This window comes from Mercenaria mercenaria, chromosome 3, assembly GCF_021730395.1.
Source record: "Mercenaria mercenaria strain notata chromosome 3, MADL_Memer_1, whole genome shotgun sequence".
Lineage (NCBI taxonomy): Eukaryota > Metazoa > Mollusca > Bivalvia > Venerida > Veneridae > Mercenaria > Mercenaria mercenaria.
In genome coordinates, this window is record NC_069363.1 from 24,585,570 (window position 1) to 24,599,284 (window position 13,715).

At 36.0% G+C, this 13,715-nt stretch overlaps 1 protein-coding gene across 1 annotated transcript; it reads left to right on the forward strand.

Moving 5' to 3' along the window:
* Positions 1–548: 548 nt before the first annotated feature.
* On the forward strand, positions 549–13,715 carry LOC123525248 (placenta-specific gene 8 protein-like). Its single transcript, XM_045304138.2, has 4 exons — positions 549–688; positions 6,811–7,235; positions 12,499–12,638; positions 12,938–13,715. Exons 2-4 carry the CDS (start codon positions 6,839–6,841, stop codon positions 13,028–13,030), a joined length of 630 nt encoding a protein of 209 aa, XP_045160073.2. The 5' UTR covers positions 549–688; positions 6,811–6,838; the 3' UTR covers positions 13,031–13,715.

A 13,715-nucleotide genomic window follows, 5' to 3' on the forward strand; every position in this document is an offset into this window, starting at 1 on the left:
TATTCAGATCGTGGAGCTAGCAATACATCTTAAATTAATTTTCATATGCTTCAGTGTCATGCTGTATTCAACATGAGCATGTTATCTAAGGTCTTCAGACGATTACAAGTTATCAGATATACAAGTTATCAGGTATCCTTTATGACAGCAACGAGACCCTCTTGAAAATGGTTAAAGACCCACCACGGAATAACTGTATTGTTTTGTGTTTCCATGACGGCAATAATAAAGAAATACACCAATAGATTGAGGAATACAAGTATCTATTTGCTATTTGACAGTGACATATATTAAGCTAAGACAATGAATTTAAAGTCTTAACATTTTATTGAATGCACAATACTTGGTGTATTTATTTAAGATCTTATTGAATGTAAAATGGTTATTCATCTATGTTTTAAAACTATACTGAAAAGAGATATTCTGATGAAGTTGTGATAACAATTAATTCAAGAAGGACCTAAAGTTGTCCGCCTGTCCTTTTGTAATATAGCTTTATCATACCTGTTAATGAAGTTTATGTTGGGAAGTAGGTCACTAGATTGTGGCGGGTCTGTAACAAATAGACACTGAATGAGTCCTAACATGCAGTTTGCATTATGCAAACAAAATGTTTCATTTGTAATTAACACAAACCTTTTGCAGTCCTTGTGATCATTTGAGCTGAACTTGGTCGTCGTAAGAGCAGGTAAGTTTTTTATTCAACGTTTTAACAAAATTACGTATATATTTCCACAAGGTAAAATCAATTTTGCCAAACAAATTGATTCATTCATCGTTTCCAATATATGTTTAATTATTATTAACAACATTAGCCGAGCTACAGAGATACCTACGTGCTGATTTAACGCATTCACAGTTACATGTCGAGTAATCGCTAACACAGCTACGTGCACAATTTTTACATGTATAACTATCAGTAACAGAGCTACTTGCTTATGTGCCTAGTTATCCCTAACATTGTTACATGCTTTACTATCGTTAAGAGGGCTACATGCATGCGTGCCTATGTATCTCTAGCATGCATGCTTTCGTGCCTAGTTATCTCTAACATAGTTACATGCTTCACTATCGCTAACACAGCTACATGCCTACTAGTCTATATATCTCTAACATAGTTACATGCTTAACTTTCGGTGACAGAGATACATGCCCGCTTGCCTAGTTATCTCTAACATAGTTACATGCTTAACTTTCGCTGACAGAGCTACATGCCCGCTTGCCTAGTTATCTCTAACATAGTTACATGCTTAACTTTCGCTGACAGAGCTACATGCCCGCTTGCCTAGTTATCTCTAACATAGTTACATGCTTAACTTTCGCTGACAGAACTACATGCCCGCTTGCCTAGTTATCTCTAACATAGTCACATGCTTACATTTCGCTGACAGAGCTACATGCTCGCTTGCCTAGTTATCTCTAACATAGTTACATGCTTAACTTTCGCTGACAGAGCTACATGCCCGCTTGCCTAGTTATCTCTAACATAGTGACATGCTTAACTTTCGCTGACAGAGCTACATGCTCGCTTGCCTAGTTATCTCTAACATAGTTACATGCTTAACTTTCGCTGACAGAGCTACATGCTCGCTTGCCTAGTTATCTCTAACATAGTTACATGCTTAACTTCCGCTGACAGAGCTACATGCTCGCTTGCCTAGTTATCTCTAACATAGTTACATGCTTAACTTTCGCTGACAGAGCTACATGCCCACTTGCCTAGTTATCCCTAACATAGTTACATCCTTAACTTTCGCTGACAGAGCTACATGCCTACTTGCCTAGTTATCCCTAACATTGTTATATGCTTAACTATCGTTAACAGAGCTACATGCATGCGTGCCTAGTTATCTCTAACATACATGCTTACGTGACTAGTTATCCCTAACATTGTTACATACTGAACTTTCGCCTGCCTATCGTTAACAGAGCTACATGTCTACGTGCCTAGTTTTCTCTAACATACATGCCTACGTGCCTAGTTATCCCTAACATTGTGACATGCTTAACTATCGTTAACAGAGCTACATGCCTGCATGCCTAGTTATCTCTAATAGTTATATGTTTACAATCGTTAACAGACACATGCTACGTGCCTAGTTACCCTAACATGTTACATGCTTACTATCGTTAAAGCCAAGCTACGTGCTAGTTACCATACATTGTTACAGCTTACTATCGTTAAGAGCCACTGCTCGTGCCTAGTTATCTCTAACATACATGCCTACGTGCCTAGTTATCTCTAGTATACATGCCTACGTGCCTAGTTATCTCTAGCATACATGCCTACGTGCCTAGTTATCTCTAACATATACATGCCTAACTACGCTAACGACCTAGTCTACTGCAGTATACTAACATAGTTACATGCTTAATTATCGTTAACAGACTACTGCTACGTCTAGTTTCTACATAGTTAACCTTAACTATCGCTACATGCTTCATGTCTACGTGCCTAGTTATCTTTAACATATATGCCTACGAGCTAGTATCTCTAAAATACATGCCTACGTACCTAGTTATCTTACATAGTTACATGCTTAACTATCGTTAACAGAGCTACATGCCTAGTTATCTCTAACATACGTGCCTAGTTATCTCTAACATACATGCCTACGTGCCTAGTTATCTCTAACATACATGCCTACGTGCCTAGTTATCTCTAACATACATGCCTACGTGCCTAGTTATCTCTAACATATATGCCTAGTTATCTCTAACATAGTTACATGCTTGACTATCGTTAACAGAGCTACATGCCTGCGTGCCTAGTTATCTCTAACATAGTTATATGTTTAACAATCGTTAACAGAGCCACATGCCTACGTGCCTAGTTACCCCTAACATTGTTACATGCTTAACTATCGTTAACAGAGCCACATGCCTACGTGCCTAGTTACCCATAACATTGTTACATGCTTAACTATCGTTAATAGAGCCACATGCCTACGTGCCTAGTTATCTCTAGTATACATGCCTACGTGCCTAGTTATCTCTAGCATACATGCCTACGTGCCTAGTTATCTCTAACATATTACATGCTTAACTATCGCTAACAGACCTACGTGCCTACTTGCCTAGTTATATCTAACATAGTTACATGCTTAATTATCGTTAACAGACTACATGCCTACGTTCCTAGTTATCTCTTACATAGTTACACGCTTAACTATCGCTAACACAGCTTCATGTCTACGTGCCTAGTTATCTTTAACATATATGCCTACGAGCCTAGTTATCTCTAAAATACATGCCTACGTACCTAGTTATCTCTAACATAGTTACATGCTTAACTATCGTTAACAGAGCTACATGCCTGCGTGCCTAGTTATCTCTAACATACATGCCTACGTGCCTAGTTATCTCTAACATACATGCCTACGTGCCTAGTTATCTCTAACATACATGCCTACGTGCCTAGTTATCTCTAACATACATGCCTAGTTATCTCTAACATAGTTACATGCTTGACTATCGTTAACAGAGCTACATGCCTGCGTGCCTAGTTATCTCTAACACACATGTTACATTCTTAAGGGAGTTCTGCACGTTTGGATCGAAATTTTTTCTACAATGTAGAATTTGATTTAACTCTGATTTTTCAAAACTTCAGAATATACTTAGGAAATTCAGCAAATAAAAAGTATAAGTCGTGTGCTTGATTTTTTGCTAGACTGATTTGAAAAATTTGGACCTCGGGCAATTTTTCATAATGGGAGTCAAAACATGGGAGTCAAACTTTTCAAAACATATTTTCGCGAATGGGATTTTTTCTACGATGTGGATTTTGATGAAACTTTTCACAGTTGTAAATAAACATATGGCCTATGTGGTGAAATAAAATGTATAGGTCCGTGTGCTTAGTTTTGAGATACTTGACCATGATTAAAGTGAATCGAATATTTCACGCTAATTTTAAGACATTATTTTGAATAATTTAACATGTCATATGTTTTAATATCATATTTTGACTTTAGAAATATGGTGTCATTTTAATAAATTTACTCACAATGTGTCATTAATTCATAAAATGATTTTCATTTCCGTACGCCGAATCCAGGCTTTATTCTACGTTTTCCGGATAAATGACGTTATGCCATCACTTCCGGTTTATCAAACGTGCCTGGATATCTCTAACATAGTTACATGTTTAACTAACAGTTCCATGAAATGTTATCGCTACCACAGTTGCATATCGAAGTTATGCTAGCACAGGTATATGCTGAGTTTTCATTAACGCTGATCCATGCCGAACTATCGCTACCGCAGTTGCATACCGAGTTATCATTAACGCAGTTTCATGCCGAACTAACGTTAACATAGCTACATGCTAACATAGTTACACGCCAAATAAAGCTAACAATGTTATACATGCCGAGTAATGTGTAACGAAGTTACATGCAGAGTTATCGCTAACACGGTGATTTGCAGAGCAATCACTAACACAGTTACCTGTCAAGCACGCAAATACATGCTGAGTTATCGCTCATGCAACTATGATGAGTTGCTGCTGAATGGCAGCTGACATAGTTACATGCCGAGTCAATGCTGCGATGGGACCGAGTCGCTACTACGATGTGCGATTGTTTTTTTACATCTTGAATTTTATACCTACTATTATGGTGTACTATTTTGATCGAAAGTTTACTTTGCGTGTGAGCAAAAAAAAACGTGCATATATAAAAATATGCATGCACGCATAAGTATATATATATATGTGTATGTATACATTTTGTAGGTGTACGTGCAAGTATGAAGGTGCAAAGATATATGAACGTGTACGCATATAAATAAGAGCACAGTGCACTTTGTAAAACTTTGCGTTAATGTATATTTTTGACCCAGTGCACTTATAAATGTACAAGTGCACGGAATATTTAAGATCAAAGCTCCGCTTCGCACACACTCACATTTCAAAATATACGTGCATGTATGAAATTATGCGTGCACTTATGATTGTATACGTTCATGCATGTAGTTTTTTTATACGTATGCCGGTGCGCGCATATGTGGACATGCACGCATATATACGTTCGCTTGTAAATACACGTACACTTGTAAAATTATACGTAAAGTATATATAACTGCACACTAAAATACGTGCAACTCAGTATACAATTACACGTGTTGCCTTTTTTGAGGTCCATAAGGGGATTGATTGACCTTGGACAAGTGATATCGACCGAGGGCGTTGCCATTTCCCAGGTCGATACCGATCTAAATCCAACCTACTTTATTTTCAATTTATGACTGATCAGGATTTACATTTACTAAGCTTCACCAACAGATTAACAAAATTGTAAAAAAAAAACTTCAGCGCTCTATCATTTTATTCAACACTGCACATAGCTGATAAACATAAAAACAGTATGTAAAGTACATGTACATCGGTGAAAAAGATTTTTTCCGACCAGGTCAATTTGTCCCCACCTACGAGTCAATAATCATGTGGCCATGTATTATATATTTAATAATAATATCCCATCATACCGACTGGCGACTGGCCTTTGTTGTTTGTATAAAATCACACATCCAAAATTAACCGGTGACATCAAGTATTCAAATATGTGATACCAACATTTAGAATCCATTGACATATCAGTAAGTGTTATTGAACAGTAAAGTTGTACCCCATAATTACTCTGTTGTCAATATTCAAAATTTCTTCACTATACAGAATCTGACGTGTACCGGTTTAAACCATGTTAAAAATTGTTTATGATCTATGTCTATTTGAAAAGCGGTTACAACAAAAGAGTAAATTACATAACGAAGAAAATGCGAAATTGATTTCTTCTTTTGAAACTGTAAATGAAAATTCTTAAGTAAATATTTAAGATACCGGTACATAACAGGTCTATTCAAATCCTGTCATTGTAATAAGCATTTTTTCTTCACTTGAACAGGTTGAATGCATTATTTACACGAGAATTGTCTGAAATGAATATCCTTCTGAGACTCCAAACTTAATTTGTATAGATATAGCATTCGTATTTCATATCAATAAAATGAAATCTACAAGAAGACATTGCAGAAGTAGCTAAATAATAGCAGACTCGGTTTTTCAGATGACACACGCACCCCACCTCATCCCTCGCATTTTATAGCCGCCAGATGGCATTTAATGAAGGTTGCTACAAAGGTTGATCAAATCTAAAAGAAACAGCGCATGATCGGGCAGCCAAACATTTTATTTGTAGTTATTGGTGTGTCAAATATTACCTTGCTAGCAATGTGTTTAAGCGTGTGAGATCTTACATTGCTCGACACATAACACGTGCGATCTAACATTGATCGACTCGTAACTCGTAAGATCTTACATTGCTCGACTGGTAACTTGTGAGAACTTACATCGATCGACACATAACTCGTGAGATCTTGCATTGCTCGACACATAACACGTGCGATCTAACATTGATCGACTAGCAACTCGTAAGATCTTACATTGCTCGACTGGTAACTTGTGAGATCTTACATCGATCGACACATAACTCGTGAGATCTTACGTCGCTCGATATGTAACACGTGCGATCTAACATTGATCGACTAGCAACTCGTAAGATCTTACATTGCTCGAATGGAAACTTGTGAGATTTTACATTGCTCGACTCGTATTTCGTGAGATCTTACATTGCTCAACTCGTACGTCGTGAGATCTTACATTGCTCAACTCGTAAATTGTGAGATCTTACATCGTTGGACTCGTAGTTGGTAGTATATTATATCGCATGACCCGTAACTAGTGAGACCTTACATCCTTTGACGCGTAGCTAGTGAGATATAACATCAAATATATATATTGGTTTTCAGGAGTAATCGCGCTTGAATATATTTCAAAATGAGCAATCCGCCGCCAGAATATTATGAAAAAGGTAGACCTCAACCTCATAGACAAAAAGGTTCGCAGCCACAACCGTATGGACAAAGAGGTCCTGAGCCACAACCGTATGGACAAAGAGGTCCGCAGCCAAAGCCGTATGGACAAGGAGGTCCGCAGCCACAGCCGTATGAACATATTGCTCTCAGTCAACCATATGATCCAGGTCAAATGAATCCCCAGCAACAATACGGCCAACATCCGCAACCTATGATGATGCATCCCCAACATCACACATCCACTACCGTGATCGTCCAGCAACCGACAGCCGTTCAGAACGACCGTATCCTTGGCCATAAAGACGGACATAGAGATTGGAGCAGTGGACTTTTCTCTTGTTGTGATGATGTTGAAAAATGTAGGTACAAGCTTGAAAAAGGATATATATAGAAAAATATAATTTTACCGTATGAATTTTTATATAAAGTTTGACTACTCTATAGCAAAAGCATTTCACCTGACTGTCTGTACTGCTAAATTTCAGGATGTGATATTCATTCTTACATTCTTATGTAAAATCATGTTTTTACATTACAATGCTATACTGTCAAGCTATTGCACCGATCAAGTAGTTATTGTACATATTTACATGTATGTGGCCCATATGTAACTGACGACAAAGTGGTTGTATGTGACCAGTGTGTAACTGACCGACACTTTAATTAACAAGTGTGTTTTCGGTCCATATGCTGTCTAAGTTGTGCACTTGCTACTACTATCATCCAGTGCGCCCCATGTTTAGTCTAATGTGCACTGGCTGAAAATGTTTTCTGATACAAAAATAATCCATTCAGATTTTTACTGATTTGTAAATTCCTATGCCTTTGCTTGATTCAGAAACACACGATTCCTTACAGTAAAAACTTTATTCCTTAGCTAATAGTTTGCCTTCTGTGCAATACATCTTGTACCAATAATAGGTGCCAACCGAGTGCTCATGTACAAAACAAGCAGTGGTTTTACTTGAATAAAATACAGCCGAAAACAACGCTGGAAATAAATTCAAATATAGGCATAGGAAATAGAGATCAATATAATTGCACCTTTACTAATCCTACCAGGTGTTCTGTATTACAAAAATGGATCTATTGTGACATTTTGATACAAGCAAAACTGTATTATCTGCACTATTATTTACCTACTGGTACTTCGTTTTATTATTGGCTTGTTAAAAGTTAATTTTTTACCATATGTAAGTTGACAGAATCATAGGAACCATGTCTTGAGGGGTAAATCAAACACAAATGAATAAATCCTTAATGATTTTGTTGTGCAAAAAAGTATGATATTGTGTCTTAAACAGTTTTCATTTTCCACTCAATTGTGTAATTGCAAGGGAAGTAAACTAATAGATCTCTACTTATAAGTACTAGCCCAAGGCAAGAGTTGTCATTCTTTGTGGATCACAACTTTAAATTAAAAATTAAAACTTCTGTTATTGATATTAACAAAACTATCATAAACTTCACATTTGTGAAATCATTTTTGGTTATTTCAAGGACTTGGAAATTAATTTCTAGACTTTATCTAATGTAGTTCTATCATTGAAAATTTTAGGGCCTATCTCTATCAAATACCTTAAATATACTCTATTTTTGTGTGGGACAATGTGAAGTTATTCAAATTCCTTCCATCATAACAATGACAACAAGAGCTGTCAATAAGACAGCGCGCTTTACTTTTCTCAGTGCTTGACTCTGAATTAAAGCTTTGCCAGTAAAAAAAAATCTAAGTTAAAAAGGGACATAATTCTGTCAAAATTCAAATCAGAGTTATGGGAATTGTGTCTCCTATGGTAGACTTTGATAGAAAATAAATATTTTGAGTTTCAAGTCAAAAGCTTTAATGGTAACAGAGATATTTGACTTTATCAAAAAAACATTTAAAAAATTCCAAGTTAAAAAGGGGCATAATTCTGTCAAAATTCAAATCAGAGTCATGGGAATTGTGTCTCCTGGTGTAGACTTTGATAGTAAATAACTATTTTGAGTTTCAAGTCAAAAGCTTTAATAGTAACAGAGATATTTGACTTTATCAAAAATTTTAACAAAAAATTCTAAGTTAAAAAGGGGCATAATTCTGTCAAAATTCAAATCAGAGTTATGGGAATTGTTTTTCCTGGTGAAGACTTTGATGGTAAATAAGTATTTTAAGTTTCAAGTCAAAAGCTTTGATAGTAACAGAGATATTTGACTTTTTCAAAAATTTTAACAAAAAATTCTAAGTTAAAAAGGGGCATAATTCTGTCAAAATTCAAATCAGAGTTATGGGAATTGTTTTTCCTGCTGAAGACTTTGATAGTTAATAACTATTTTAAGTTTCAAGTCAATAGCTTTGATAGTAACAGAGATATTTGACTTTATCAAAAACTTTAACCAACGCTGACGCCGACGCCGGGGCGAGTGCAATAGCTCTACATTTTCTTCGAAAAGTCGAGCTAATAAACGACTGATTAAAACTGGTTAAAATATTGAATTTCTGACCAAAAAGTAAAAACACTAAAATGCACAAAGTCAACGCACTATTTCGTATTCAGGTAGAATGTACTTGAAAAATGGTCCGTCAGTTGTTTAGACTGCATGTAAACCTGAAGTTTTTACGGCAGGCAGATATCGGCCTGCACTGCGGTAGGATAAAAGATTATTCTGTTAGGAAATTACCGTAAGCTACACGTGCACATATCATCGTAATTTAACGTCATATTATTACGTATAGCGTGTGAGCGATTTTTAATTTACAATATTTTTGTAAATATTGCAATAATATTAACGGTAGGCAAGAAAAATGATCTTGGCAGAACCACCGACCGCCCGGAAGCCAACTAGATGACTTCCTCGGGTAAAAAGTCTACACCGAAAACGAGATTTCGAACCAAATCGGCGAGGGACAATTGATTCAAAATCTTCGACCTTAACCACTCGGCCACGGAGGACCCACAACAATCTAAATTCGACTGAAATTATCAGTTATTGTATCTTAAGGCTTTCGAGTCACATTCATCACATTTTCACAAACAACGTAGCTAGCAGCTTCTACGGTTCAGGCATTAAAATCAAGACACTTCAATAAGTTATGGTTATCTATATAGTCAAATTTTAGGAGTTTTGACTCTGAATACTGAAAACTTGTTTCCATTTTATCCACATAAAATGTAGAACCTACTGGTGGAAATTAAATGCAAACATTCAAAAAATATTTGTTCGATCATGGAAAGTTTTCGTCATTTTATTGAAATTCCGTACAGTATATCTTCATTAATACGCTTTACATCATTAGATGCACTTTATCGCAGTTAAACTATAGTACCTCCAAGGTTATGACAATTCCTTTTTTTAACTGTTTTGCAAATGATGATTGCAAATTCCTGGGGAAAAACATTTTAAATTATGACATGTCTATATCCTAAGTTTCTAACAATCCTACTGTATATAGCTAGTTTAGAAGTACTTTTCGCAAAATCAAATTGCAATTTATTTCTGATACGTTCAATATTCAATTCTAAAATCAGTACGTGACTCGGCCTAACCCCTATTTCATCAGTATGTTCCACTACTTCGGAAGGAACTCCGAATCGAACGCCGATCCTTATCAGACGCTAAAAGGTATATGTGTATAACTAGCTTCATACTGCTGTTCTAATATAACACCTGGCGAATAAAGTTTGATTTTGACTGTCTTGTAACTTTGGATCGTTTTCGCCAGTCCTAGCTTATAATGTACGTTGGCATACTTTCAAGTATGTGGACAATGTGGTGGCTGAGTTGTGTCATTTCTGGCATTATAGTTTGACATACCTACAGGGATGTGGGTAATATGCTGTCAGATATTCTAGATGAATATACTTTCGGGTATGTGGTCAATGTACTTTCCGAGTTGTGTTAAAGTTAATATTCACTTTGACATACTTTCAGGAATGCGGGCTATTTCATGAACATACCGTTCAGGCCATACCAAATTGATTAATAGTTCTTCGGAAAATTTTCAAAAAAAATAGGAGCGGGCGAGCGAAATTTTTATTTTATTTTTTTTTCTCAATTTTGATTTTTTCAGAGGCGGGTAGATTTTACATGGAGCGAGCGGGCTTTTTTTATTTTTTTCCCCAGCTTGAACCCTTGAGGAGGCGGTTATGATTATATATAAAGTTAACATTTCTTTAGAAATAACACAGAAATCAAATATTTACAGTGTGGGTAACACAGTATATAGCTTTTCTATATGTTTTAAAGACTACATGAATGATTTTGCAAATAAATTATTGCCAGAACTCAATGAATCACTTTTTTATTTTGTAATTTTAATTACTAAGGAATGAGTGTCTTATTTTTAATTTTGATTTTTCTACATTAATCTGAAGATGTGCTTATTTAATGGCACAGGATGAGGAATATTTAAGACAAAACAGGCACATGATTGTGTGGAATAACATTTCTTCTGAAACACAGTTAGATGGCTTTGACACATGAACAAATTTGTGCCCCTAGTGGAACTCCAACGCACAGGGGAAGTAATAAACCACTTGACCAGTGAGACCTGACAGAACTGGGCATACAGATGCTTAGACATTGCTCGAATCCCTTTGGAATAATTTTTAACAGATCATGATCAGGCTAGCTTAAGCTTTTGTGGTAGAGATTCATTTCAGGCAAAAATAATAACAGACGGACAAAGAACGATCCCAATATGACCACCCTTAAAAGTGTTGTTTGTTGTGCTTTGACTGAACTAGAAATTTAGAGTTGGGGAAGTCTGGTTTTTTTCAGTTTCTTTCGTTCAATCAATTTACAGCCAATTTCAAATATATCCTGGCATCATGTGTACAAACAGGCAAAACTGAGGTTACAAAAGGACAGAATTTGTTAGAAATTATTTTCATACCAACACTACTTATTTGAAAAGCTAAACAATTTTTAAATTGACTAAATGCTTTTTGATAGAATATCTGACTGATGTACTATTTAAAGGAGTTACGTTCAAAAATATTTGGGTCGAGACAATGTGATAGGTCGGTCAGGATCCGTGAACAAATATTTTTTTAAGATAGTAGTTGGCCTCAGCTTTGGGCTCTAGATCTAACATGCTGAATTAAACAACTGATAACAAAAGGTTTGGAAACTTTATATCATCTGAACAATATTTCCAAATATTTTAACTGCATCCCCGTGCACGTCTTACAAGTCGGACTTCGTTCTTTTCACTGTACTGAACAAAAGTAGAATGTGCCTATTTCATTACCTACAGGCACATCGAAGGCCATGTGTGGCACTAGCACAGACACTCCAGATTTAAAACAGATGATGAACAACACCATAATTCCTGACTTTTTTGAGTTTGGATCATCAGCTACATGTATTACGGACTCATGAAATCCGATCAATATCACTTTGACGCATTAAAACAGCGATAAAACCTGTTTTGCCGTTATTATTCCGGACCGCGTAATCGAAAAAAAAATTTTTTTTCGGAGATTTTTATGTACGTGCGGGCGGGTAATTTTTATTTTTTTTTCTCGGGAATGGAATTATTGATGCGGTAGTTCCGACGAACGACATATCAATTTGGTATGGCCTCAACGTACTGTCAGAGATAAGTCCTAGTTTATATTCACTTTGACACATTTTCAGGTATGTGGACATGGTGCTGCCCGAGTTGCGTACTAGCTGATATCTCCGCTAGGCTTGGAGAATGTGCTTTCGTGACATGTTGTGTTCCCGGGGGAATCGCTACTATCCGTACACGTGTTCGAACTCTTGGTGGTATCAGGGTTTGTAGAACTTAATGAAAAGTTGCATCCACACAGTAGCTAACGAAATGCAGTCGGATCCATCTCGATTATTCTAAACATATTCAATAGTCATAGATCAAAGCTAATGTACAATTTTCTTCTGTGAGAAATTTACTGAAAATATGTGTAAAATTGAAGAAAGTATCTTTGTTTATAAGTAATATACTGTTCACTGTGCATCTCCTTGAAAAACTAGAACCAGTCTGATGATGAAGGGCTGTTAATTTTTTAAATACAAGTTGCTTGAAAGTGATACTAAGACGATTATTTATTTTCAGGGATCAATCTGTAAAGATTATTTGGCTACAGAATGCTGTCAACTTTGTGTCATGTGCCAGATACAGCGAGAACTAGAATACATGGGACTCTAGTCTGTGTATAATAACTACATCGAGAACTCAAATGCTAGATGGGACATGCATTTTTATTATATACTTATATAAATTCTGTCAAAATTGCAGCGTGTATTTTACAAGTAAATTTGAACTGGCAGAAAAAAATCCGTATTGTACCTTTTGTATTGTATGTTGCCGGACTACGTTCATTTAATATACATAACCTGACATACTTCTATAAATAGCGAACATAAAAATTTCACTTGTTTTTATTTTAGCTTCGACAAAGATTTAAGATTTTGTTCGATAACATATTAAAAGGATCATTACAACAGTAGCTAGATCTGGGATTTTGTATTCGGCTCTCGTGGATTTGGCAAGGACAGATCACACTCGGCGCTTGCGCCCCTCGTGAGATCCGATCTGGCAAAATCCACTCGAGCCGAATACAGCACCCAGTTCGAGCTATTATTATAATAACCCTATTGTATTTTACTAATACAGCGAACCGGGACTTTAATCTGTATTCAAGAATATATGGAACTTTAACTTCTATTTGACAGATAAATATATTGTCGGTTACTTGTTGCTTTTCAGTGGTGATATATATTATCCTAATCAACCAACTGTTTCCAGTATTTCATGTTCTTCAAAAAAAAATGTAAAGCAGAACCGTGTTTTAATATATCGAAACAATACGAAGTGGATAGTCGCCTGCAGA